Source organism: Phalacrocorax carbo, chromosome 1 (assembly GCF_963921805.1).
Source record: "Phalacrocorax carbo chromosome 1, bPhaCar2.1, whole genome shotgun sequence".
NCBI classification, from domain to species: Eukaryota; Metazoa; Chordata; class Aves; order Suliformes; family Phalacrocoracidae; genus Phalacrocorax; species Phalacrocorax carbo.
In genome coordinates, this window is record NC_087513.1 from 100,548,379 (window position 1) to 100,575,566 (window position 27,188).

General features: G+C 37.3%; 1 protein-coding gene across 3 annotated transcripts in view; it reads left to right on the forward strand.

Annotated features, from left to right (window-relative positions):
• EPHA6 (EPH receptor A6) overlaps window positions 1–27,188 on the forward strand; it is a 520,098-nt gene that overhangs the window by 379,016 nt on the left and 113,894 nt on the right. For all 3 annotated transcript variants that reach the window (XM_064468758.1, XM_064468741.1, XM_064468750.1), the window contains 4 exons: window positions 2,909–3,017; window positions 7,259–7,329; window positions 10,818–10,943; window positions 19,776–19,961. In XM_064468758.1, the coding sequence (XP_064324828.1) occupies window positions 2,909–3,017; window positions 7,259–7,329; window positions 10,818–10,943; window positions 19,776–19,961 (492 nt within the window). The remainder of the gene's footprint in view (window positions 1–2,908; window positions 3,018–7,258; window positions 7,330–10,817; window positions 10,944–19,775; window positions 19,962–27,188) is intronic.

Here is a 27,188-nt window from a genome sequence, read left to right on the forward strand (position 1 = left end):
CATAATCAAGAATAGTCCTGAGGAGAAACACAGGGACATATACTAATGTGCACAGCTGATGGGGAGGAAAAATGGAGGAAGAAAATGCCGGAAACTACAAAAAAGATTCAAGAACATGCACAACAGAAACAATACATGTTAAAGCTCTTGTTATTTACAACTTGAACTGTACCTTAAGAGAAAGCTGGAGAAATGAGAAAAGAACAGAGATTGAGCGACATGATGAATTCAATTTAGAATGGCAAAATGCTGTAAAATTTTTAATTATTGAGTGTCCCTGACTACTATCTTCTCACTGCCTAGATAGTGTTTTATGGAACCTTTTACTTGCATGTGAGGAGTCTGTGTATGTGCATACGCATGTGCTTATATATGTGTTGTTCACTGCACTATGCCTTTATTGATTTCTAGAAGGATCACTTCAAGCAAAAATAAGTATTTCCATCATTTTGCCTTACCTGCCTCACTGTCAGTTTTTAACAAATCCACATTTTCCAATTTTACCTGCCTGTCATCTGACATTTTTATCTGACAAGTAAATTAAGGTCATCAGGAAGTTTCAGGCTTGAAAGCCCCTTATAGTGATTTGGCTACTTGAAAAAAAAAATCCTAATATATTGGACTCTGGCACCTCTGCCAAGAGAGTAAAATGCAAACAAGAGAAACAGAATGATCACTTTTTAAGTATGTACAGTCTCAGCTAAAAGTCATATTGCTTAGAAGTGGAAAGAACTAAGTCAGTCTGGAATTTCTCCCCTTCATGAATTTGGCTTTGGTTCCTGATAGAAATTGTATGTTATTAAACTGATAGATTGCATTCTGTTTTAGCTAAAATGCCACAAAATAGCAGCACCATTCAGCATAAATTATCCAGGACACATTACTTTCTTCATCTCGATAGCTGCAGAGTGCTTCTTTGGACCATGGAATCCGTCCCTATATTTGCACCTTTAATTCTCATGAATAAAGGCCCGGGTTGTCTCCTTGGCAATGAATGTCTGTTGAAGAAAACCACAGCTAATTCATCTGAGCCCATGGTTTGTTTTTCTTTTGCTGAATTCACTGTTTTTGCACACCTCTTTTTCCTATTAAAAGGAAAAAGAGGGCTGCAGTTTGTCCTCTCACTTCCGTTGCAGAGATGGGCAAGATAGACTCATCTAAAACCTCCTCCTCCATTTACAACTTCAAACTGTGCCTGGCTGTAATGATCTTTGCAACATTTAGCACAACCCCTGCTAGTCTGAATATAGTATTCAGCATCTGATTTGGAGAGCCTGTTATTATTTGCATTGTTACTTGTGTGGCATGATATTTGTTATGTTGTATTTTTCCAACTAAATCTGACCCTGTGGAACATAACACAATGCAGAGCTAGAATCCACTCCCATAATATCACTAGATACCATTTTGGAGATTAGCTATTGAGTGAGTATTTGCTACATCATTTATTGGAAGAGGTATATATTTAACTCGTCTGTGGAGAATTTATGACCACAAATATTGAATGTCTTGTAATTTACTGCCTGTGCATAATCGCCATTAAATTATATGGACAGAAACCCAATGGCAGAAATTTAACAAGTTGTTTTTGCTGAAAATTTGACATAAACTACTATTGTTTTTATTTGCTTTACTACTATTACAAAGCCAGTTTACACTGCTAATTTCTAAACCACTCACAAATATTCTTTTAAAGCCAAATGTTTTTCTCAGCATTTTGTGAGGTTTTGGCCAGCAATGTGTGCATTGTATTGGGCTTCATCAACCACAAAGTGACAGAATATAGCCTGCTGAGCCTGCTCTTTGCAGCAACCTAGGTGATTTCCCTAAGCTTTAATCATCTGGTGCCTAAGGAAAGCTGAAGATTTTGCTTATAGAACAGTTTGCAAGTTTACAAAAACAAAGTTGCTTTCCCAATAAATCTAAAATTTCTTTTCTACATTTACTACAATTGTCAGAGGTCATTGAACAGAATTATTTATTCTCCTTTCAGAACAACGTTATGTTTCTCATGGAAACAGAAAGTAAGAATTAGGTAAACGTCATGTGGTGAAAATGTTCAAGTGTAACTGAGTTTAAGAAATAAGACTTTGGGGTTACAAGACAGGAGATAGAGAAAAAAACTGAAAATCATTCTTTTTCTGCTCACGTAGTACTTAGACAGTGAGGACCAACCGGACTGTAAGTAGGTACTTTGTCAATGTAAAGGTTTAATATTATACAGAATAAATTAATAAAAAGAGCGAGTGTCTAGAGACTGGATAATTTCAGGTGAACTTTTTTAACTCCTAAATATCTTAAAAAAGCAGAGAGAAAAACATGAGTCATAAGGAAATCAATATTCTTTTTTCAACTACAGTGTTGTCGATCACCAGAGCATGTTACAGGTAAAACTGTATAAATTTTGTGACAATAAAAATAAACACCAGACATACAGAAGAACATGCCGGGCTACACATTAAGTGTGCTTTTTCTGCTTTGCTTTCTCCTGAACCCAGTTTAGTATCTCTTACATACACAGCAGTGCTGCTGACTTCACCGGGACAGTTGGATGGAGAGAAGTTCTGACTTAGATGCAGGATTAAGCTAAATAAAACTAAAGAAAAGATATGTTCCTGTTTTGTGTGCAAAATCCTGTTCATATTAAAACTTCAGTAAATTGCAAGTGACTGATAATGCCAGCTCCTCATTTTAAAAACCTGTAACAGTCTTCTCCCCTTCATCATAGCTGGGACATGGATTATGGTTTTTCAGTTCACAGGCACACTCACATCTGATGTCCTTGCTAAGCACGGAGGAAACTATTACAGAATAATTGCAATATTTGACCAGTGAAATGTTATCACCCATTCTGCTAGAACCCTGGGTGATGGAGCTTTAACCTCTTTTCTTTGTGCTTCTCTTTCAGCCTCCGATATGGCTACGGAGCAGGGACAGATTCTTGTAATTGCCACTGCTGCTGTTGGTGGATTCACTCTGCTGGTCATCCTCACTTTGTTCTTCCTCATCACCGGAAGGTAATTAACACTACAGTGCCCTCATTTACTCAGAGTCAGATTCATCCAAAACTAAGAATTTAAGAATAATAGTGAAGTCATTCACCACATTTTCAGTGCTAAAATAAGGGCTAGGCATAGCACAGTGAATGTCCTCTTTGTTCAGCACCGCACATACTCACAGTTCTATTGTGAGTGTTGTTTTTGGTAAAAAAAACAGTTTGAGGAGCCAAGCAATTACATGAAATCAGAAGATAGCTTGGCTGTTTCTAAAATAAGTTTCTGAACCTCTTGCCTGCAGAGCAAGAATTTAAAAATACGATGTACCTGCACCCTCAGGGCTCTGACATTAGAAGACAAAACCCAAAAACCACAGTATTTTTTACAAAATCTCATAACTGTCAACTGCAAAGCTTCGGAGGGTGTAGCCTTAGGATTTTTTATGTCTTGGGGTTGGCAACGTAGCTTGCTAAAGACACTTGAATTGACAATTTTTTATTACTTCTACTGTATTAAAATTGTAGGAAAAATCATACACAATTATGTATATTTTTGTATACACATTTCTGCATCTATTAAGAGAAAATATAGGAATTATGTAATGTAATTAAACTAAGGAAAAACTTACTCCAAAATGCTAGAATGATTCTACAGCCTGTGATATCACTATTGAACAGAAAATAGTTCCCTGAAGGTCCTGTTTTATTGCCTTTTTTTTTTTTTTAAGTGGATTGAAGATATCCCAATTAAATTTACATTACAGCAGTACAGCTGCAACAGCAGGGGAATTCACCAGTCTGGACAATCATTGTTTTTTATAACTACCCTGATTCTTATGCTTACAGTTCTTCCCGTACACTGCTGACTGTCCACCTTCCTTCAGTTGATGCATTGAACAGGATCAAATAATGACATTATGCAAATGGAATGAAAAAACATTTTGATATGAATGGCCAGATGACATGCTCAATTACACACTGAAGGTTTTAAGGGAACTCACAAATTCTTGGACTTGCTAAAAAACACATGTGGAGGTTGCAACGTCAGTCCTTGCTGGAGCTTAGATTCCCACAGGTGTAGCTGATTCCACACTTCCACCATGCCTTGCTTCCTTTTTCACTGAGCCTCTGGGTGTTTCCTGTGTGATTTCAGGACTCCATCTGCTTCCACCAGGAAGCAAAGCAGAATTTAAAAGGACGAAAACATAATGTCCTCATCTCCTCTGTGAGACATCCGTAGCACCGCAGTCCTGCTATGGATCAAGAAGGCCTAAAACCAGACTGATATTCTGTAGGGGTATGGCCCTTCTAGCAGAGGAGTTGGGCTCATAGCTTCTGCAGTAAGCTCTGTAGCTGAGGGGTGTGGGCTGTGGCCCCTCTCTACCCTTTTCCCCTCTCTCTCCTTCAGACGCATAAAGCAGCCGGTGGAAGAGCCTCCATGTGAGGAGGGTCCTCTGTGGAGTTTTCTTCTTACCTGGTTTGGGAGCAGAAAAAATTCAGAGTTGGGACAGGATTCTGCACTATTCCTGACCTGATTTACAGTCTGTGTTTACACTTAAAGGCAAGATGTTACACTGACTCCTCTGAATGTAATAACGGTAATCGCAGGTGGGGTGCATATCAATAGATGTTGCTGTGCTTTCAGATTTGTAATTAAGTTTCTGTTCTGTTAGTATAGCATTATGTTTAATTTGAAAAGTAAGTCAAGTCTTATCAGTGTAGGCCAGAGGTTTTATTTGCAGTACCCTAGCAACCGAATATGGCACTACAGTACCTACCATTATGTTAATTAATGCTTTCTCTGCTAAATAATAAAACCAGTTAAGTCTAACATTATGTTGAAGTTAATGGGAGCAGTTAACATTAGAACATATTGTGACCTTAGATAATCTTAGAAGCTAAGTAAATATTCCTACGATTACTATAAACACTGACAAACAGTAGGGTCTTTCAGAAGAGAGAGGAATTATTTAGACAAAGACAAACTTTTGGAGAAAATGATTCTATGGAATCCTTTCATTAAGTCCTGAAACATATCTCAAATGCTTCCTTTAGAAAAATCTCATGAAACTCAGGAATAAAAAAAATATGGAAATGGGTTTCTTTCTGTGTTTATTCCTCCTGTTTGCTAATGTTAAGAGTATCAGAGGTTCTGTTATCTTCCTAACATCTTACTCAATGGGACCATTTCAATTATGTAAGATACGAATTCATTTTGAAGTGCTGCTTAAATGCAGCGATAGGAGTGTATTCTGCAGAAGGCAGAGCAAGAAAATTTTGAATAAATACTCAATTTACTCTAGGACTGGAGGCAAATTTTTGCGTGAAAAATGGGATTGGTACCCTACAGATGTGCTCTGCTTCAGTGTTTAGAATTAGCAATTTGATGAGCTATCGAGTCACAGGGCTGCTGATGAGTCTATTCATAGTGAAGAGGCTGGGTTAAATGAGCACCTGCCTCTGCACTTTGCTGAGTGATTATCCACCAAGAGCAAGCAGGAAGCACGGCTGTCAGTTGCAGATAGAAAAGTGAAAGCAACAGAGACTTCTGGGCACAGGATATGCAGTGAGACAGGGGTCTCGGCTAAATTCCAGAAAATGCGATGGTAAAGCTCAGTGTGATTTATTCTTATTATTACAGAAATTATTCCTCTCTGATTGTTCTGTAGCCAACACTAACAGGGAGTGGGGAGCTGGAGCTGGAAGTCTCCTCTGCTGGTGATTTCTCACTGGCTTCTGTAGTCCAACTTTGGGGCCACATGCATACTTCAGAGGACTGGACTGGGTTAAAGCCTTGCTTCTTTGACTGTTCCCTTGGGTAGACACTTTAAATGTAGGAGCTTGTGTTTAGTGTTCTTGGCAGTTGGCACCTTACAGAGCAGTTGTTCAGGTCCTAAAAAAGGCACTGGCATGCTTAGTGGTCCCAACAACTGGTGTGCAGTCTAAAGATTCCCACAGAAGCTGAGAATCCACTGGTTGCTGTTTCCCTTCAAAAGGGTACATAACCATGACAGCTTCAGAAGCTTCTGCCCTTCAGGTGGTCATCATCACCCCTGTAGCAATGACTGAATTTGTGAGTGCTCCTACTGTTTCAGCAGTTTAAATGAACCATTGAAATGAAGTGGGTGTGTTCATGTATTTCTCATATCTCCATTGTTAGTATTTTACTCCATACACTATCTATAATTATAATCTATTTTATTTTATAGGGCTGGTAATGAACACACAGAGGCCAGTCATTTTTTTCAAGCTGGTCTTGGAACTGGATGTCTATACACCAGAGCACATGTCCACACTCACTGCTGTCCTCCACTGGGGTCAGTGCCCCAACAGCCCTTAGCCCTTAGCGTAGTCTGTAGACCAGAAGATTTCCCTCTAAATCATACTTCAGTGAGTGAGAAAGAGTTTTAAGACCAACAGCAAATATTTTTATTTTTCTTGACTGAAACAGTTGCTCCTATCATGTGACTCTCTAAATTAGCATTAACAGTCCTGCAGGTAGGCAGCATTCAGGCTGGGGGAGATTTCATTACAAGCAACCTGAAAGCTTGCCATGTGGCAGTTTTCTGCAACACACCCTTGCATTGTCAGGTAAGGTTGCTAACAATTCATGAACATCCACAGAGTTCTGTGTTGCTTGCCAAGGATTTGCAATTTTATAGCAATCATACAAGCATATGCTAAATCATCATATTCACATAGCAAGCTATGTATTGTTTATCCTATATGATAGCTGCTATCTTAGAAGAAATAATTTGTCAGTGTCTGACTCACTGTAAGGAGCTACTCAAAAAAAATGCTACTGATGTGAAAAAATATTTTCTTTTTTCATGAAATGTGGTCAAGTTGTAGAAACTATTATCTTACGAAGAAAATGAGAGCTTTTTTGGCCCACTGGATATGAAAGTTAATAGGATACGGTTTAATTAACATAAACCAGTGTATGCAAACAAGAATGCAGGGAAGTAATAATTTATTAAAGTATCAGGATTCTTAGGAGGAGTCAAACTTGTAAATAAAGTATCAGCAAACTTGAACTTAAGTTGTCGTTTTCATACTAATCATTCAACCATGATTTATTTTTATTTGTATCTAATCTGTATGTAGTTCTTCATGCGTATTTCTCTCTTTAGATTAATAACTAAATATATATTCCAAATGCAAAGATTTTGACTTCCATAAAAGTGCAGATAAAACTTAATGTACATTTATTTTATGCATGACAACTATTTTAATTAAAACCTCACTTGTTTTTCTTAAAAGATGCCAGTGGTACATAAAGGCCAAAATGAAATCTGAAGAGAAAAGAAGGGCTCATTTGCAAAATGGGAATTGTAAGTAGTTCAACACTGTGTTGTATAATATCTATATCATGTTTTACATGAAGAATTTTCATTGCTTTCTGTACAGCTTTTGCTTATTCTTGATGTTTTAATCTGGCCATTTGAATAGTTCCTCATTGTCTGCACCATCAAGGGTTTATTTGTATGTCATCTTGAAAAATTTCACTAAATTCACTCTAGTTAATAAGGGTTTTTTTGTATTCTATTAATAATATTCATCAGTTTTCCAGGTATATTTCTTTGAGTTCTCAACTGGTCTGGACCATATTGAATTTATGCCTCAAAATTCTTCTCTTGGTGACTATGTGCCTTATTTATATGCAGTTCTCTTTGGCTTTAAGGTTCTACAGTTCCAGCCACCCAAGAAATAAAAAGTAGAATGGGTTGCCTTCCCTCATGTTCCTGCTCACTGATGAGTACAGTGAGAGAAAATCCTGGCAATCTCTTGTAGGCAGTATATTGGTTTATTTAGTTTAATTTGACTACTTAGTTTAAAATACTGGCCTCACTGTTTTCTGTTAGAGTAGCTGTTTGAAGTTTTTACTTATTCAAAGTGTATTATACAAAGGGTATAATTTTTCTTTTTAATTATTTTTAATAACATCTGTGGAAATACTGTGGTCAAGGCAGAAGCTATGTCACCAGAAGTAAAATCTTTTTTCAGGTGACACTACTATACCCAGCCAAATGGTTCTTTCTGTCAAGGAAGAGGGCACATTTCCCCATAAAGGATGCTTCCTAGCAAGATTTGTTTGTCATTTGTTTCCAGACATAGTCAGAAACGAAAGACGACAAAAACCTTCCTCCTGGAGAGTTTGATATATGCCTCTGAGACCATGACTGCATTTGAGAAAAGCCTCACTCAGTGTCTTTCTTGCCAGGTTAAATGATGACTGCATTTTGTGTTGACACAAAGCTTCATCTCAGAGGCTTCTCATTCATTTGCAGTTATCTCAGCATTAGACTTGAGGGGGCAAATCTCTTCTCATGTATGTGCTCCACAGAACCAAGGACAAAGAGGAGTTACTGTGATTTCCCCAAGAAGCGAAGACCATTTTACCAACAATACTCCCTCCTTTACACTGAGCACTCAGCGACTCCATAAGAAGTACCTCCTTCATGCTAGCAGCAATCTTTATCTGACTGCTGACTACCTATAGATTTAGTATACAGCACCTCAACTTGAAACAATAAGTGGGGCTGCACAGTTTCTGCTGGGATCAGTATAAAGGTGACCTCTCCTAGACTTGCGGAAGCTGTTTAAAAAAAAGTTCAGCTGGAAAACCTGCACATGCTAGCATTGCCTGTTCCTGTTCGTCACGTCCACGCTTTACATCCTAGGCTTCTGCTGCGTGCAGAAGAAAACCACCTCCTGTTCATCCTTCCTCTCTCCCGTGGGAGCTTGGTGTGAGTCAGGAAGATTTCAGGAAATAAACTCTTTGAACAGAGTTAGAAAGGGGTCCATTATCTTGGTGATAATATGGCATCCCGTGATGTCTGTTGCCCTCCCCACTTCTGTACGGTTCATGAAATCTATTGGCAGTGGTCCAAATGGCTGTTGCACACTACTTAATGAAGCTCAGCCACGTTCATGTATCCTGGTCATGTGTTCTTGACCTAATGCATTTAGGCTCATCAGATAATGAGCTGCTTTAGACTCAGCTATGAAGTGGTAAGAGGAAGAAGGCTGAGAGGCACTTAATCCTTTTAAAAGAGATTCTCTAAACCCAGCTGCAGTACCCTCCTCTAATCCTGATAAGCTGATGCATTATCTACATCAACTTCCGTTAATGAATTGAAAGTTTTCCAGAATTTAATCACCACATGGCAGCAGCCTAAAAAAAAAACCATCCAGATAGTCCAAGAGAAACAACAAAAGTTCTTGGGCATGCCATACTCAAGAACACAAGGGACATTATCAATGCCAGAAAATGATGGCTTGCCGGAGCCTGCCAAAGCAATCTGGCACCAACCCACTATTGCCATCGCCATCTCCAAGGAAGCAGAAAGAAATTATTGAAGCCTTGTAAATGGATTTGGGTATTTTTGTTCTTGTCTTGCACCTGGCTCTCTGGTTGTTCAAGCTGATCAGAAGAAAACAAAGTAGCACGGTCCTTCAGGACCCATCCTCAGAGAAAAGGATCTCAAAGATTGGACCTGTTTGGCAAAAGGAACGTTCAGCCATCCACCCATAAATGAAAGGAGTGAATTAGAAAGCACTGTTTTCAAAGTAAAGGACAGATTGCCTAAATTGCCTAAGGAGCAGCAAAGGGGAATATAAACTGCTTTGGCAGTAATCACCGTTAGTCTTCAGGATCTGTTTTTCACTGTATCTCTGAGCCCTCACTTGGTGTCTCTGTAGACACCCTTTCAAGTGACCAGCTCAGAGCTTGTATTTTCTCTCGTGACTTGCTGCGTTTTCCAGACTTACCAGCTGTACTTGAAGCATTCCTTAAGAATGTGAGCTAAGTACAGACACTCCAAGGAGCCTCTTCAGACTAAAATACTAAATAGCATTTGGAAAGGAAATGCTTACACTGAAATAAAAAAATCAAATGTACTTTATCTCACCCAAAATAACATTTTCCTTAAAATTTAGCTAGGGCTGTTATTTTTTCCTAAGAAGAAGTTTCTGAAGACTTTATTGTCCTCTTAATTTTCCTACCTGAAATGCTGTACCTCAGGAGATGCTTGTGTTCAGCTGGGATAGAGACAAAACAGCGTAAGGGTTTGACACTATCTTATCAGTTGAATACCAAAGACTGAGTTTCCTAAAGGCCTTTGGCTTTTTGTTCCTGTGGGACTGGATAAACTCTGGGACCTGTGTAGCTAGCAAAATGACAATAACTAGAGGTATAAATAACATTCAGAGAACCTAATACCCATGTTTCCTCCGTTCTCTACACTATCAGCTATCATTGCAAGCTGAAAGGGTGTTTGATGTAACAATGCACTGCAGCAGTCCTGAAGAAGCGTCCATGCTTTCAGTCACCCAGACCATCTCAGAAGATTTAAGCAGGGTCCAGCAGGACCTTGCTCACAGTTTCAACCAGTACTTTTGAATGCTTTTGCTAGTGTTGGGTTGGCAGAGGCTTATCCTCTCTGTCTATGGAATTTTAACACCCAGCTTTTTAATGCCTCAGAAGCCTCACATTAGAAAGCCCCTTGAAGGATAAGAGGAAATGCTTATGTCTGTGCACAGTCAATCTTTGAAGGCCCTGGTGCTGACAGCAAATGGGGACAACTCATGTACATTCTACAGTTGGTTTCTGTGAAATCAGTAGCAAGCATTAGTAATTTTGGGTCATTATCCTCTTCTGTTGGGTTCTGGAACTTTAAATGTGAAAGCTTTAATATATTGTTTCCAATCTTTTCAATTGTCTAGTCAACCAAAAAAAAAAAAAAAAAGAGAAAACCATATTGTTACAGTGCGTGAATGTCAAAGAATGCTTGATCCTATTATTCTCTCTTTTTTGCAGTACGTTTCCCAGGAATCAAAACATATATTGATCCAGACACATATGAAGACCCATCTCTTGCTGTCCATGAGTTTGCAAAGGAGATAGATCCTTCAAGAATTCGTATTGAGAGAGTTATTGGGGCAGGTAAAAGTACACCCACTTTAAAAAATGTCTAGGCACGGATAGGCTGCTTTTCTCAAGTCACCATGATAATGCAAGTGGTCAAGTGTGGTACAAAATGTGGGCATATTTCTCTGATAGCGCCAGTTCACTCTCAAGTGTGGTGTACATGAGGTATTGTATTTGGCTAATATGCCAACTGTGGGTATATTCAAATAACGAGTTCTTGAGAGGCAGATTCTCCAAAGTGATAGGTTTATCCCAAACCTTTTTTAAGGCTTTATCAATTTTTGGGGGTAGGGTTGGGTTCTGGGGTTTTGAGAGGTTTGTTGGTTTGGTTTGGTTTGGTTTTGCTTTGTTCCAAATGTACTCAAAACACTGCATCGCTCAGCATTTGCCATAGTTAGCATCACATATTCTCTGTCATTGAGGGGGAGATTAGATCAGAATCTCTTTCCTGGGGGTAGATAAGATCAGAATATATAACACTGAGCAAAAAATATTCTCAAATAGAAAATAGGAGGAGTACAAGGGGGAGAAGGAGAGGCTGGCTTGGGACAGACTTCCCTGTAGCTGTGCAGAGAAGGATCTTTGGCAGAGAGGGGAAAGAGGAAGCTCTGATGAGAAGGTGTAGACAGTATAAAAGGTGTCATGGAGCTGGAAAACAGGATGAATGGGAAAAATAGCTGCAGGTTCTCCTCTTACATCCCTGTTTGTCCAAGCGTGTGGTAGGCACAGAGAGGAATTACATCTGAAAATTGTTCTAGATCCTGTTCTCACCTATGGGGTGTTTACCTTCATTTGAGAACACCTCATTGAGAGTGTAGGCCATTTCAGAGCTGTTTAAAAATAAGTTTCAGAAGCTCATTAATCATTGGCCTTTTTTTCTAAGGGAGATAACATGCCCCTTATGTTTTCAGGGATCTTACCCTTTGCTAATGTGCTATGTTTATAGGCATGTCTGTTCTGTGCGTTGTTATCCCCTTGTTCTTAGCTTTGGTTTAGTTGTCAGGTTTTGCTACTCAGGAAAGTGCTGTGCAAGTGTTCCCACACATTCACTTTTGGAAAGCCTTTGTAGGGATAAAGGCTCATGGCTGCTGTCTAGAGTTCACTAGAGGTCCTGGTGGCAGCTCAGTGGTGACAGAAAACACACCTTGGTCGTTAACACAACAAAAGTGAAATACTTGAAAAGATCAGCGGCTTGTAAAACAATTTCTTCTAACTTGTGTTCTGACTCTCTAGGATGGATAGCATTTGATTATTGACCGGGTCCTGAGGTTGTTTGCTCTCTGTTTCACCCAGTGTAGTTTGCTGAGGACTTAGAGAGACCAGGCTAGAAAACAGCCTTACAAAGTTACCTAACCAGTGGATCTCAATGCGTGGCTTGTGACCAACATGTCATTCAGAAGGTCCACCAACATATCTCACAGTTATAACAAATGAAAACAAAAAACAGACTGTCAAGGAGAGTCTGAAGTTCCTGTGAGGCATTACATCCTCTGTTGTTACCTGCATGCTGTCAATGGCTGGGAGCATTTATCATTTCTAAGTCCCAACAGAAAGGGAAGGTGGCAGAGCTAAGGGTCCATGTCAGAAATTTTGATGTTTTGTCTTCACCTCACTGTAATTTTATTTCAGTAGCAATAATTAGTATGTTCCATATTTCAATGGCGATCTTAAAGCTATCCATTCTGGGCTTTTTTTAACAATGCTATTTTATTACTTACTAAGTACATGCCAACATACAAATGCTTTTTTTTAATTTACTTTCTCTAATACCATCAAGAAAAAAAATTCACAGTACAACAGACTGCAATAATCAGAGTTACATCTTGTAGAAGGGGGTCAGTGGAACAAAAAATATTTTAATTTGCTCATAGTGAGCCCACCAAAGAACTCATGCTAGCAAGTATTGTCAGGAAAATTACTATTAGAAGGCATAATGCACTGAGATCCTTCTTTTTAAATCTTTGTTTCATGTATCTTAGTCACTCAAGAAAGGGGAGGTATTTTTCAACTAAGATCCTCATTTAAGGATACATTACTACACTGACAGCAACAGAAAATTTTCCAGTGTTGCTAAATATGTTTTATGCACTAGAAAACTGTAATGCAAATAATATAACAGAAATAAAGCCTGGTCTGTTAAGAAACAAGGGAAAGTATTGACCTAAAAGTAGGAGAGAAGATTCTGTTTCACACTGCAGTCCATATCACTAGAGTACTTTAGAGTTCACCTGATTGCTTAAGCTAGATAGTATATAGCTGGCACTGTGCACCATTGGAATTATAAGCTTGAGAGAACCCCCAGAGGGCTGACTTCTGCGAAAACATTCTATCTGATTTCTTTTATTTCTTCCTTTTTGTTAGACATACTATAAGTATTGATGTCTTAGATTATAAAGCATATTGAACTACATTCAGCACTGGTATAACTGCTGATTTCAAAGGAGTTGAATACGACAGACAAGGATTGAGCTTATTGATTTTAGTTCAGATGAAAATTGTGTCCTTATTCTCAACTTAATTCATTTATGAATGTCCTTTACTCAGCTTCTCTCTCCCTTTTCTGGTATGCGTGGGAGTGAATTTTTGCCTGCTTTGACAGATTTTATATTTTTTATCTTCTAAAATTACTTGGGTAACCTGCCATCTTCAAAGATATTTGCCTAGCAGGACTTGCAAACTGGTAGCGATGAAATTTAAACCCATTTCAATGCAAGCAAGATACAGGTTAAATATCATCCCTGAGGCACGGAGAGTACAAGTTCTCACAGAGCTCTTCGATAGCTGCTAGGGGACATAACATGTCAGCATAATTCACCACGGTCCTAAAACGTTCTTTATGCCTTCTCTCTAATTCTGTATTAAACATTGCAACTGGATATAAAACAGAGTTGTTATCACAGGAGAATTGCTTTTAAAAGATGTTTACAATTTTCACCTAAATGAAACAAAAAATTAAAATCTCATACAAAATGAAACATTAAAATCTTTTAAGAAGTTAATTAGTAGATCCACTTCTTAAATTTGTTTTGTTTGAACATTTTATTTTGGTCAATGATTTTCATTTTTAATTTCTGTAACTAATTTTTCAAAAAAAATTATTTCAGTTCTAGAACTAATCAAGTTTTCATTTTGAAAATGTCGAAGTGGAACATTGCAAATATTTGAAAATTTTTTTCTAGCATTTCTGGTCAAGAAATTTTTGAAACTGATCTTTTCCTGAAAGCAGTTTCCAGTTTGGTTTTTCAATTGAAAAAGTCATGCCAAAAAGTGCTTGACAATTCACTAGTTGCAGTGCAGATGGCTTTGACACTGAAGGCAAGTGTTTTTTCTAGTTTCTTTTTTCAGCTCACCTAACTCTGTACCCAAGTTATCTTTTGAAGTATTGGGTAATTATAATCTCGGATGATGTGAATTGGAAGTGTACATAACGTTATTTGCTGCTTGGTAATCTATCTGAGGATGATACCATCAAATCAGAAGCAGTATTTTCAGCTGAAGCTACTGATGATGTCTCTTCTGATTACAGCACTGTTAAAAGTTTAAATCTCCTAACGGCTTCACTTACCTCAGATACACATACACTATAGTCTTGAAAAACAAATACTTCCTATTTATTATTTTTGTCCTCTATTTCAGTGTCTGCTTAGAAGTGCAAAATCTGGGAGTCCCTGAGTGTGTTTACCTACTTATGCTCTGTTGTACTGGTGCATCTGAATGCTGCACAAGATATTGGGATTTCTCTGCAGTCATTTATTAGCCATGTCATACACAATTTGGTCTGTTCCTTTGGTGCCAAGTACTAGTAACAAAAGGGTAGTTCTACATAATGTAAAAAAAGACAGCAAATATCTAAAATTGTTGCTTACACACTGACTGCTCCACATAGTGATGTTTTTCCATCAGATACTAAAAACAGGTTCAGAGAAGGTGGCAACAAATGCTCAAACTGAAAAAGGAGCAAGATCTTCAAGCAGTAAGAGCAGACTGGAAAATAGCCTTTAGTAGTTACAAAGTTGAAGACGACACTTGGCCTGCAACAGTCGAAGACATCATAGCCAAAATAAAAAGAAAATGTTTATACATTCAGTTGTAGATTTAATAAACATTCCTACTGCAAGTTCATATCATTAGGCAGGTAATAATAGGAAATGCAAAGCGGCAGCAATTTAAAAAAGGATGCTGAGCTTGCAAGATTACTTTGAGAAAAAAAGGAGTTAGGGCAATCTCTTGTTAAAATCCTTTTTCAAGTTCTTCTAGTGGACATTTCCTGATCTGACATTTTTTAATGCAGCCACTATATTTTATAGAGCCAGTTAATTGAAACTTTGATCTCAGCTCTCCCAGTCTTCCCCTCTGGCATGCTTTTGGTGTTCCAGTACATCCGCAAACTCTCTGAATTACTATCCTTCCTTCTGGTGCTTTGGTGAAGATAAAGCAAATAAAATACAGACTTTGCAAAGTCCTTTCTAAATTATTCATGCTTTACTTACTCCATGTGTAGACACAAAAGATCTGCATTAAAGTAACAATATCTGCGTGCAAGAGTTCTGCATTAAAGTAACAATATCTGCACATAAATCCAGATTCAAGACAGATACGTAGTCAGATTACTTCCCCTGAGTGGCTTCCCATCTCCTACCTTACATCTGGTTCATCTGAGAAAAAAAAAATACTGTTTTGTAGGCCTTGTGATTGAATGAAAGATTATCCATGTTAATAGCTGTTAACGGTCTCTTCTGTTAGTCTTCGAATAACTTCTCCTGATATCTTGGTTCAAGCTGGAGGGTAAAGGTAGTAGGGGACACAGTTTACAACCAAAATGGAAATTGCAGTTTGATAAAAATTCATAATAGCAAGCAGATTACAAAACCAAAGACAAAACAGAACCTGTTTGTAAGTGCTTAGCTTATATTTCTCATGGTAACATCAATCAAACGAACGGCATTAATGAAGTTCACATTCTAGCAGTAGTTACTGTTTAAGTGATGAAATTGATTAGACCATTCCCTTTTATTTTATCCACTACTTATGACAAAGTTTTACTAATGTTTAATTTGATATTGTACATTTTTTGATTCAAAACTCCTGGCTGAGTTTTTTTATCACTAGTATTAAGTATTCCATGAGATCTCCCATTGGTTCTTTACAAAGATCACTGGGTGCCTTTTTGCCAGTCCCACAACTTGCCATCTATTCATTGCTGTAGATTTTCTTCAGATGGTCCCTTTCAGACACTCTTCATATTGAGCTTATGGCACCTACTGACATGTTATCCTATCATTTGATTTTGTCCTGTCCATAATGCTTTTTTCTGCCCCATCCCTTCTTGCTCTTTGGTTTAAGGCTTCAGCATCTCTTCATGGAAGGAATTCCCAGAGGTGCTTCGTCATGACTGCCTTAAAAGTTACTATTATCCTCTTATTTTCTTTGTTAAAATGGTGAAACTCAAGGAAGAGGCCACCTCTTTGTCTTTTTACAGAGAGCGCTCTATATTCTTTCTATAATCTAAATCTTCTGCCAGTTCTCCCACAGGTCTAATGACTAAAACTGGGGAAAACGAGTTGTGCTGTATTTGGTGCTGTGACCTTTCAGTTCTATCAACAGCAACTGTCTGTGTTGTAAGACATTTGTTTTGATCCAATGTAGTAATACTAGACTGCATATCAGACTTATAAGTGACTATTCCTGTTTCATTCTAAATAACATATAAGTTACGACTGAATGAGAAAAGGGATGGATGGTTTGCACAGGATAAGTTTCTAGACTGCTCAATTAGCTTCTTTTTGTATAACATGCAGTAAGACATGCGGGGTTTGTATCATTAAACCAGGGATTATTTACACTTTATTAAAAATGAACAGACAATGAACTCTATCTTTTTCTCTAGTTAGCACCAGCTTTTTCCCTGGAGCAAGGAAAGATGCCAACTTCATTGACATCTGGCTCATAGCTTCTACTTAATACACATGCAGTCATGGACCTTTTCTGCTGCAGGGTCAACGCTTGTCTTGTTTATCTTCAAACTTGAGCAATGAGACTTAGATCCTTAGATTTTAAAAATCCCTTTTGTTGCATACATTCCCTTTGACTTTAAAACCATTCAAAATTCTTTATCTGAACAAAACTGTATTAAAAATACTCTGGGATGAAATCTTGTCAAACTCTCTCAGTATAAATAGTTCAACGCTTTAAGTTATAACATTGATCTCCATCTAGTCTAAACCAGAACTGGAAATTATTACGCATACCTAAGGTTTCGAAATGTAGTAACTTACTGTTCTGTGACCTGGTACTCACTTACTGTCTCTTTGACATCATGTTACAAAAAAATTGCTGTTTGTTTATGTTCACCAGTTTATCAATCCCAATATCCAAGGGGAGTGAAATTTCTTTCTACCTGTACAGATTATGCGTCCAAAAAGGGAAAAGAAACAGGTCAGGGAGAAGACACAATGTTCCTTACCCTGCTTTGGTTGTTGTACAGATAATAAATCCTGGGATTGTAAGTCCTTCACTTGCCTCCTTCAGTTTAATTCATTTCAAAACACTTGATGAACAGTCCTTTACAGTCCCTGAGACATGAGTGCTGTTATTTCTGAAATTCTGAAGTTTTAGTACTCTTACATAATCTGATAATAGCAAACCCATTTATTCTATAACCTATGCTTTCGAAATTATTCTCAAAAAGGAGATTTTGCAGTTATGCAGATTTATTGATCATGAAATCCCTTTAAAAATCTGGATATTAAGGCTGTAGTATTTTTGCTTTTCTGTTTCCTTAAGAGAAAGAAATCAGAAAATTGTTCTCATTCTAGGCATTTAAGTTTGAAAGACAGTAAGTTGCAATAAGGTCATGGCCTTAGAGATATGTTCTAGCACTGCTGGTGGTATCACAGAAGAGAAGATTGATATACCATGTCTCCTTCAAAACATTCACATTTCATGACTTTTTTTTTTTAATGGTGTGACTTTAGAAGTCCAAATTAGCTACTACTTTTTTAGTGGTGGTTGTCAGGGAACCAAACTTTTGAGGAGACCCTTCTAAAAGCTAAAGGGGCAAAATCATGCAGGAAGATTCCCTACCCAACTTCCCCTTTTGTCAAAAGATTCCCAGAGCATTAGTCTGATGACATATATTTTCACACTTATGCACACATCTTCAGGGAAGCACATGTTTTGATTTATTTTTTTAAATTAGGTAGAAATAGAACAAATAGGGCTTTTGGATAGAAAGACAACCTAGGACTCTTGGCTTTTGTTGGCTGTTTAAGAAGCTGCTAATTTATTCTGAGGTTATGTTCAGCATCTGTTAATTGTAGTCTTGCACTTGATGATGTCTCTGTTTTTGAAGTGAAAGACAAGCTATGGAATTGTTTTTTTAATTCCTCCACTCTTCCTGGATCTTATTGGCTAATAAAATCTTGTTTTGTTTTAGTGGAAGTGACAGAATCTAATGAAATAAAAGCTTTATGACAATATCCATTCTAATCCTATAACAACAGGGAGTTATAATTTTCTAAAGTGAAGCTTCTGTCTTTAAGGCCTCTCCTAGCTTCAGTTCATATTTGAAGACACTCTGTTACAGGTTAGAGCTGTCTTATTTTGCTTTCTTTTGTTCTTTCCTTGAAGTTTAAGGAAAACTAATTCAGACAGCACTCAATGGAGGGGGTAACAAATTGTTGCCTCCAGTTAAATATATATCTGTTTATGACTCCTTTTTTGCTTTTCAACAGTTCCGATTCCAAAATGAATGGGGTAGAGAATTTAGTTTTAGTATGGAAGTACCCTGCACTGAGAAGTGCTTTGAAATATTTTCGTGAGCATTGTTTTTCATTTACTGAATTATGACCCATTGAAAACTGAACTGCAGGCATCCTGAGTATATTTGTCAGGAGCTTTAAATAACTTTTGAGTGGCTTGAAGATCAGAGGACAGCTGTGATTTCTGTATGAACTTCATCAGTAAATGTGTAAAAGGAATGCGAGGACACATGCATTCTTCAGAGGCCCTTACATACACAAGAGAACATCAGGTGAAGCGAGCTTTGAGATTCCTCTTGTTAAGCAACTCGGTCCTGATTTGCTGAAACTGTTGGCCTTTGGCTGTCTGAGCAGTGATATATGTAATTAATTTCAAGTAGGTGTGAAAGTCCACCTAAATAAATCATGTGCAAGTGCTTTTCTGGGGCATAATAGCAGTAAGTACATTTTAAATGCTTTCTACAATTGAAGGATAGTCAAGTATTCTGATATTCTCACGACATTTCTTTTCATGTAGGTCTTAGTGCATGACACCCCGATAGATAGAAATTGCTATAAATAGATATTTTAGATAGGTATTTTGTCATCATTGGAATTAAAATCTTAAGTGCCATTACATTCCTTCTGCATGACTCAGCTTGCACACTCAGTAAATATCACAAATACATTGATACCAAAGTTCAGTCTCAAAGTATCAGTTAAGCAAGACGAACCACACTGCAGAGGGCAGATGGTTTGGCTGTTGCAGTGAAAGTACAAGTCCCTGTGATCTCACAGTGTGTCACAAAGGAAAGGTGATTATTTTTTGTGAGGTAATGCTGAATGTTTCGCTTTTCTGGGATGTAATGAAACTCAGGAACTTGAATATTCCATCCGTTGTTTCTTCATGCACTTCTACGCAATGTGTGAGTTTCTTTAATATTTTTACTGACAATGACTATAACCCTGAACTGTTAAAAAAAGACAGCCTTTAAGATGGCTATTGAAGGTTATTTTGAAATATAAGGTGTGTAAGTTCAGCAACACAAAATGTACTGTAGCTCTTCAGGCACTCTGGATGATCTAACAATTATTTTGTCTATTTAAGGTGAGTTTGGAGAAGTATGCAGTGGACGTCTGAAGACACCAGGAAAAAGAGAGATACCTGTTGCAATTAAAACTCTGAAAGGTGGCTATATGGACAGGCAAAGACGAGATTTCCTGAGAGAGGCTAGTATCATGGGACAATTTGATCACCCAAATATAATTCGCCTTGAAGGAGTTGTTACAAAAAGTAAGTTACTGTAAATAGCTTTTTGTTGTTTTTTCCCATTCTGTGTCATTTAGTATCAAAAGTAAGCATTACTTCCACATTCAATATGGATTGCAATTCTCAGAAATTATCCAAATCATAAAGTGCAGTAGTAACTGTGGAGTTTGGGAACATGATAGGAAATTCATAGCCTATCTGTTTTCAACTAGAAATGGTTTGTTTTTATTTTTTAATAAAAATCCTCCTCATTCAAATAAAGTCTTTACAGGTTATTATGAAATAGCACTGTAGAGTTTGCTTATAGGCAGGTGGAATACAGTAGAGAAAATCGTAAATGTAACTGAGCAGACAATGAAGTCAAATGATTGTGTCAGGTAGCAGCTATAGTCTTTTCCCACAAGCACTCACTATTTATTTGGTTGCGTTTTACGGATTTTGGTACAGAAGAGATCAATTTCCTATTTGAAAGAAATAAAATGTAAACTCTTTTAAACTTACTGTACACTTGCTTCACTATGATTCACTAAAATTCCAGAATAAACTATGTAATGTCTTGCTCTTTATACCTATTGCAGCTGCCAGGAGATATCCCTTGCCTCCGAAATCTAACAATTTTAGCAGGGTTATGGGCTTTTCTGAAATGCTGAAATATCTAGTTATCATTTAAATATTAAGTAAAAGTATTATCTACATGCTTGTAATTTCTTTAATGCCAACTTTTTGCGTAATTAATTAAAAAACTCGTGAGTTACACTCTGCAAAATTAATCGTTGCCTCAACTAAGCCATGGTTTTTGCTCATTTGCAGTACTTATATTTTTCTTTTAAAGGTCAAGTGTTGTATGTGTAAAACAATTATGTCCTCTTACCGTCACAATAAATACAACAAATATGTTATTAATATTTCCTGTTTTCACCTTGTTACAATAACAAAAGCTATGTTTGGAAAACACAACATACTAGAACACAGAGGAAATTATAGCTCCTGAACTCGTGTCTTTGGCATGCAATTTCAATAGGTTTACAGGATGACCTTATTCAAATCTGTCTCCCTGTGGTTCTAAATGAAGATGAAAAGGATCTTTTTTTTTTTTTTCTTCACACAGTATTGCAAGGGTAAATTCATTATTATTTAGGAATGTTCGGTTACTAGACTAACAGAATCCATTATGTTGCAGGCTTCTGGAAAGATATGGCTTAGTGTCCTCCATCGCTCTCCCATCAGTAACTGCCATGCTGAGAACAAACAAGTACAGGAGTTAATCCTGGCTGAGCAGCATTGAAGATCTTTGACAAGAGATGTAAATGTATAGGAACTTAATTGAATTTAGCTCCTTGCTTCATAATGACCAGTATAGCAGCAATTAAATTCCACCAGTCTTGACCAACATTGGCAGTTTATGAACCAGTATCACAGGTATGACTAGGATCCACATGGTGGATCTAGTAGCGTCTCATTTCTGAACAAGGCTAATGGCTGTGATTTACAACACTGTTTAAATCCAGTTAGATGGTGCACCCAGAGTACAGTGTAATCTACTTGGCAATCTTTGCCACGTTTATAAATTTTCTTTCTGTAATGTATCATCATCAGTCTAGAGAGAAATGAAGATTGCATTAACAAAACAGAAACAAAGAGATAAATCAGTGCTCCAACATTAGAGTATTTGTTCCTGTTCTACAGGAAAAGTGCTTATAGTCAAATTTAAGTCAGGAAGTCATCATTAGCTGTTCTGCTTTTCTCTAAGGAGTCAGCAAACTTTATTATTGTTGTTTGAACGTTTGCTTAGAGGTAATATAAAAGGAGTAGGTGTTACAGTCATATGCATCTCTCTCAGATATAAAATAAGTAGAGAAAGTTTGGAAAAATATTTTGGCGTCAGGCAGTTTAAAAAAAAAACAACTATACAGCAATAATTACAGAATTTAAAAAATACTTGAATTATCAACAGATTTCACCCTAAGGCATGGACAGTGCAAGTTATATAAAGTGTAAAGGACAAAGTTGTGCAGTACTGCTCTGCTGCAGGGAAGAAGCTAGGAGTCAGGCTGAGCAATGGACACACTTATTCTGCTATGCTTCTCTTGCAGATTTGTCTTTAGGTTGTTGCCTTGCATTTATACTGCCTCATCTGTGGTATTTAGAGAATAATGTGGCTTCAGCTGGGAGCAGAACAGTTACCTTGCATTTCACTAAATCCTAAATCTAGGAACGCACAAGCCAACACAGGACTGAAATTTCCTATAAACTAAAAAGTGTACTGTTAAAGTGAGACAGACCCTTGTCCCAGCCAAATTATTTATGTAATGATAGCATGATTAAAAGGTGTTTTGTGTTAAAACTTAGATTAATAACAGCAGAAACCATTTATCTGATGTGCATTACAGTTCCACTAACCTATAAAGGCACATCGGACGCAGTAAATTTGATTAATAGACATGTAATGCTGTTCTTAGCACATGCTTTCCTCTTTGTAACCATTAGTCATTAACTTCCAGCAGCTGCTGATATATATTGCATCAGGTTGTAAGCAATACCTTCCATTACAGTGTCATTGACTATAGAGCAAAAAAAGAAAAAGGATTTTATTGTAATAAGCAGAAGTGCTCTACCAAGTCAATAGTTATTGACTGGGGCAATAACAAATTTGTGTTTTCATTACAAATGAGAGCTTTTATCTGGTGCTACCAGCTAAGCAGATGTTAACTTTTAAATGATACTGTTTTCAAAATTGCTATGGAATATGTACTGTACAGGATGAAAAAATGCTAAACTATGCCTGCTCAGAAGTAGGTCTGAGAGTTTTAATCCCCTTTTCTGATTGCCTCATTTCTTATTTGTCCTAACTGCAATCCCTAATCACAGAGAGCAGTAGGCAGAAGTGTTGCTGTAGCACAAGCTTTCTGTTAGCAGAGGGTTCATTTCAAGGGCAGTTTGCTGGGCCAAGGCAGATACATCATGGCACAGAATGTGGCTCCAATAGTTCACTTATATTGCTAATCAGAAGTCACAAGAGAAACTTTATTCCTGTTTGGTTTGTTTTAGCAACACCATTCCTTGCATGCTTTGTCACAAAAGGCTGCTTATTGCCTTGCAAATTGAAGAGAGATGCTTAGGCACTTTATAAAAACATCTGTTTCCCTTTCAATTCATATTAGTACAGTGATAATTTTGGGAGCTCTTCTTGGGTGTGTCAGGGCACGCTTAGCCAAGTTTTATGTCCTTGTCCAAGCTGCTGCTATTTCATAAACAGCTATAAGAAAAATAAAACTTCTTTCTCCAGCACGGTCATATGTAACCAACAGTGAGAGCTGGGCTATATAGAAGTAAAATGTGTCTTCCCCTTGTACATCACGTTGAAGTCTGTGTTGCAGGCTTTCCATGAAAAGCCTGTAAAGTAAACTAAAGCTAGGCTTACAGCAAATACCTGCCGACAAAACTGTATCTACGAGAGACATGAGACATGAGGCATGATTGTTGTAACTGTACTTGAAGAAATCACTGGTGTTACAGTAGCCAAAATGGAATTTATAGTTAGCTCAGCTTGATGGTATCTTGCACAATAGTTTGAGGCATGGCCTAGTCAGTACTGTGTAACGCTCAGTACAAAATCCCAATGCATGCAAGGGCTTTACTGTAGTCATAATCTAAGTTTGTTCCTCTCCCCCTCAGTCTTTACCCCAAATAACTTTCAGTTTTAAAATTAATTTCTAAGGAATTGCTCCCATTTCTGAACTCAGACTACTGGGGGATTTGCACCTGTCACGTTTACAAGAGGAAACTTTTTAAGGCATTATTTTTCTTTAACAACATTCTGTATATTGTTATTCTCCAGAAGAATTTTCAAATTAATCCTTTCACAAAAGGAGTATGAATGAAGACAAGCACCTAGATTTTTGGTTCTGAGTAAGCTCACATGCCCAGAACATCAAGTCTGGGTTTAGAATGACACCTTCATCTCCCTTATTGTCTCCTCAGCGTTTTGCTTTAGTGACTTTCAAATTGTGAATGCTATTGCAGTTCTGAAATCTTTAGTCAGTCATCTGGCAGATTAAATTCAAAGCTTTAATCATGGAGTTTCTTTTTAAATCATTGTATGTAATACAATACAAGAGGAATCCCAAGGTCAGTGTACCTTGCCTTGTCCATGAGGAAGGCAAAGCAGTAGTATGATCCTCTTGCACTACAGTTTGCAGTATACAGCTCTTCATATCTGACCCATTTTTCATTTATTAAAAATGCAGGAGATAACAATGAAATATTTTTTTTTCTCAGGCAAGACTTTCTGTTCTGGGCCCTTGAGTCCTTAGTGTAATGAATCTGATCTTGCCCTGTTCTCCAACCTGTTAACAGGTGGAGACTGTTAAAGGGAGTTCAGAATTTATTTTGGAAGATGACATATTTTGCAGTACACATGTTTATTATACACAGCATCGTGTACTTGGCTGTTATGCAAAAGGATTGAGGAAATTTTGTGGCAGTGTTTGTAAGATTCTTACTTTGGTCATAGATGGTGAAATTGTACTCCCTAGAAATGAGATTGTGCAAAGTTTAAATGTTGACCTTTTAAGAGTTATGTTGTGACTATTTGAAGTAGGCTACACCATGATAGCTTACAAAATATGATTATGATTATGATTATTCACAAAAAATGTGACCTATATTACAGTATTTATCATTGATTTCTGAAAAGTAAAACCTGACAGAAAACATATGAAGTTAATAAATTCCATATTAGCATTATAGTATTTTTTATAACCTAGAGTGTAACCAATTTCAAATCTTCTTCAAATTTCAATAAACTTCTGTCAGTAACCTCAGTACATCACTGAAGACATCACTGTCATCTCCAGGCACAGATGTACTTGTTGGAGGCCCAAATGGCTTCAGAACCACCCCTTGAACACACCTCTTCCACTGGCAGGCACTTACACCTGCCTTATGCAACAGATACACAGCGGTATATGAAGACAGTATTCATCCCTGAATATCTTCCATTCTGCATATGGACATTCTACTGTGACACAGAGTGGTGGTGAGACTATATGCGTGTCATATTAGCCAGTGGCCTTTACATGGATTAGACATAAAGCTGAGTTTGTCTGATGAAACATATTGTAGCTGTGCACATAATGATACACATAACAGCACGATTTCAGCTGTGTTCAGTAAGTGGAGCTGTAAATTTAAATTTGGCTCATTGCCTTCATTTTCCTTTGTATGTTCCATAGGTAAATATCACAACACATTACTGAATTCAGTGCTGCTGTGGCCAGCAAATTAAAGCAAAAGCCACAACCACCAGCTGCAATGATAGACAAATTTACTAGATCCATTTATTAAAATATCATCCAAATAAAGAGTTGAAAGTTAGAGCTGTGGATGTGACTGCTGTAACACAGACAAAACTAATATAGCCTTCTTGCAAAATAGGTTACCCTTCATGAACTGGTGTTGAAAGAACGTAATTAATGTTGATAGTAGTGAGTTATTTTTAAACATGCAAGTATGTCTGTGGATATTTCGGATACATACACAAACCAGCATGCGTTTCATTTGTTGAAGGTTGCTGCCAAAAATTAAAAATACACAGTACTTGATTCTCCCGAATGACACACACTTAAAGGAAATTAGCTTTTAACCCTGTGGAAAAATTAAGTTTTTCTTTCATTCATTACAATCTGAGATATTTTTTTTTTGCAAAAATTAAAGGGCCGTTATGGTTTCCTGAAGTTCAAATCAGACACATTTCTGTGTTCTGCTTTTCTGTTTTGCAGCTAGCAAGCTGCACATTATATACATTATAACTGTCAACTTGGCTGTAACATCTTTCACAGGATGATAAGAAGTGAAGAAAAAGCATATTGTCAAACGGTCAAACAGCTAACATCTTGTTAGCAGCAGCTTGATCTGCCCATGATACAGTATCTAACGTAACTAAACTTTTACAATTCTGCTTTTATGAGTTATGCCTGAGAAACAGGATTTCACTTTCTTCAGGATTCTTTGCCATCAGATGTCTGTATTCAGACATGTAGGACCTGACTTTCAAAGATATTTAGATGCTTTGATGTGAGATGTGGTTCTAGTAGAAAAATAGGTGACAAAACATTCTTACCAACAGCGATGTAAAGATAGTTATGTGGATAAGAAATGGCCAGAATTTTTTTTTTCTTTTTAAGGAAAAGCATGGTTATAATTTTGCATAATTAGCATAATTATTAATCACAAGTGATTGTGTTTCCACATATCTTCTGAATAAAGTATGCAATTTCTTCCGCCACGACTAAGTAGAGAAGAACATGGTACAATAAGTTAAAAGGCAAGATAGTTATAGTGTGTAGGTGATACATGAAGGGATGAGGCTTTTTTCAACAAATGTAGCCAGAAGATCTAATAAATAACAGAGGGAGATGAGACTGCACTGTGCTGACAGTTTTGCTGCAACAGCACGGCTGATCTGTTGCCTGTGTAGGAAAACCATATGAGCAATGAGGAGAAAAATTATAAATAACAATTGCAACTGCAGGTGACAGGTAAAGGAGTGAGGGGATTAAAGAGTGTATATAAAGTAATCAATAATGCTGATTCACAAGCTGTGTTTGGTTGATTTCTTTTGATAACTGTACATTAATTTCTTATTCTTTATATATGTATTGGTAAAGTCCTGTTGCAACTTTGTTGTTGCTAAGTCTTTGCTGAGAAGTGAGGGGCTTTCACTGAAATTGATACCAAGATGTGCTGAGTTTGAGAATAATTGATAATGATAGCTAAGAGAGGTTCTGCTGTATTTTAGAGCCTAGCAAAGTCAGAAGCATTATTTGGTAAGCTTCAACCTAATTGTTAAATATTACAGCACTCTCAAAACTGAAGCAGGGTTGTGTCCTTTTAAAAGGCAAATTAAATAAATGCTTAACTTCATACTGTTTTTCAACAATAAATTGTTCTTTTGTAAGAATATACAGCATTGGGCTGTGAAGGACACTGAGAGGTCATCTTGTCCAACTTCCCGCACCAAGGCAAAATCAATTATATTTAAACTAGTCTGGATAGATGGTTGCCTATCCTATTCTTAGTAACCTCTCCTGGTGAAGATTCCACAGCCTCACTGGGCAGTCTGCTGAGTGTTTAACTGTCCTCATCCTTAACCTTCCTAGTGTTAAACTGCATTTTTTAAATGCACCTTAAGTCCATTAACTCTTTCCTGTCTGTGGTGGAACAGTTTGTGCCTTTCCTCTTTGCAGCTAT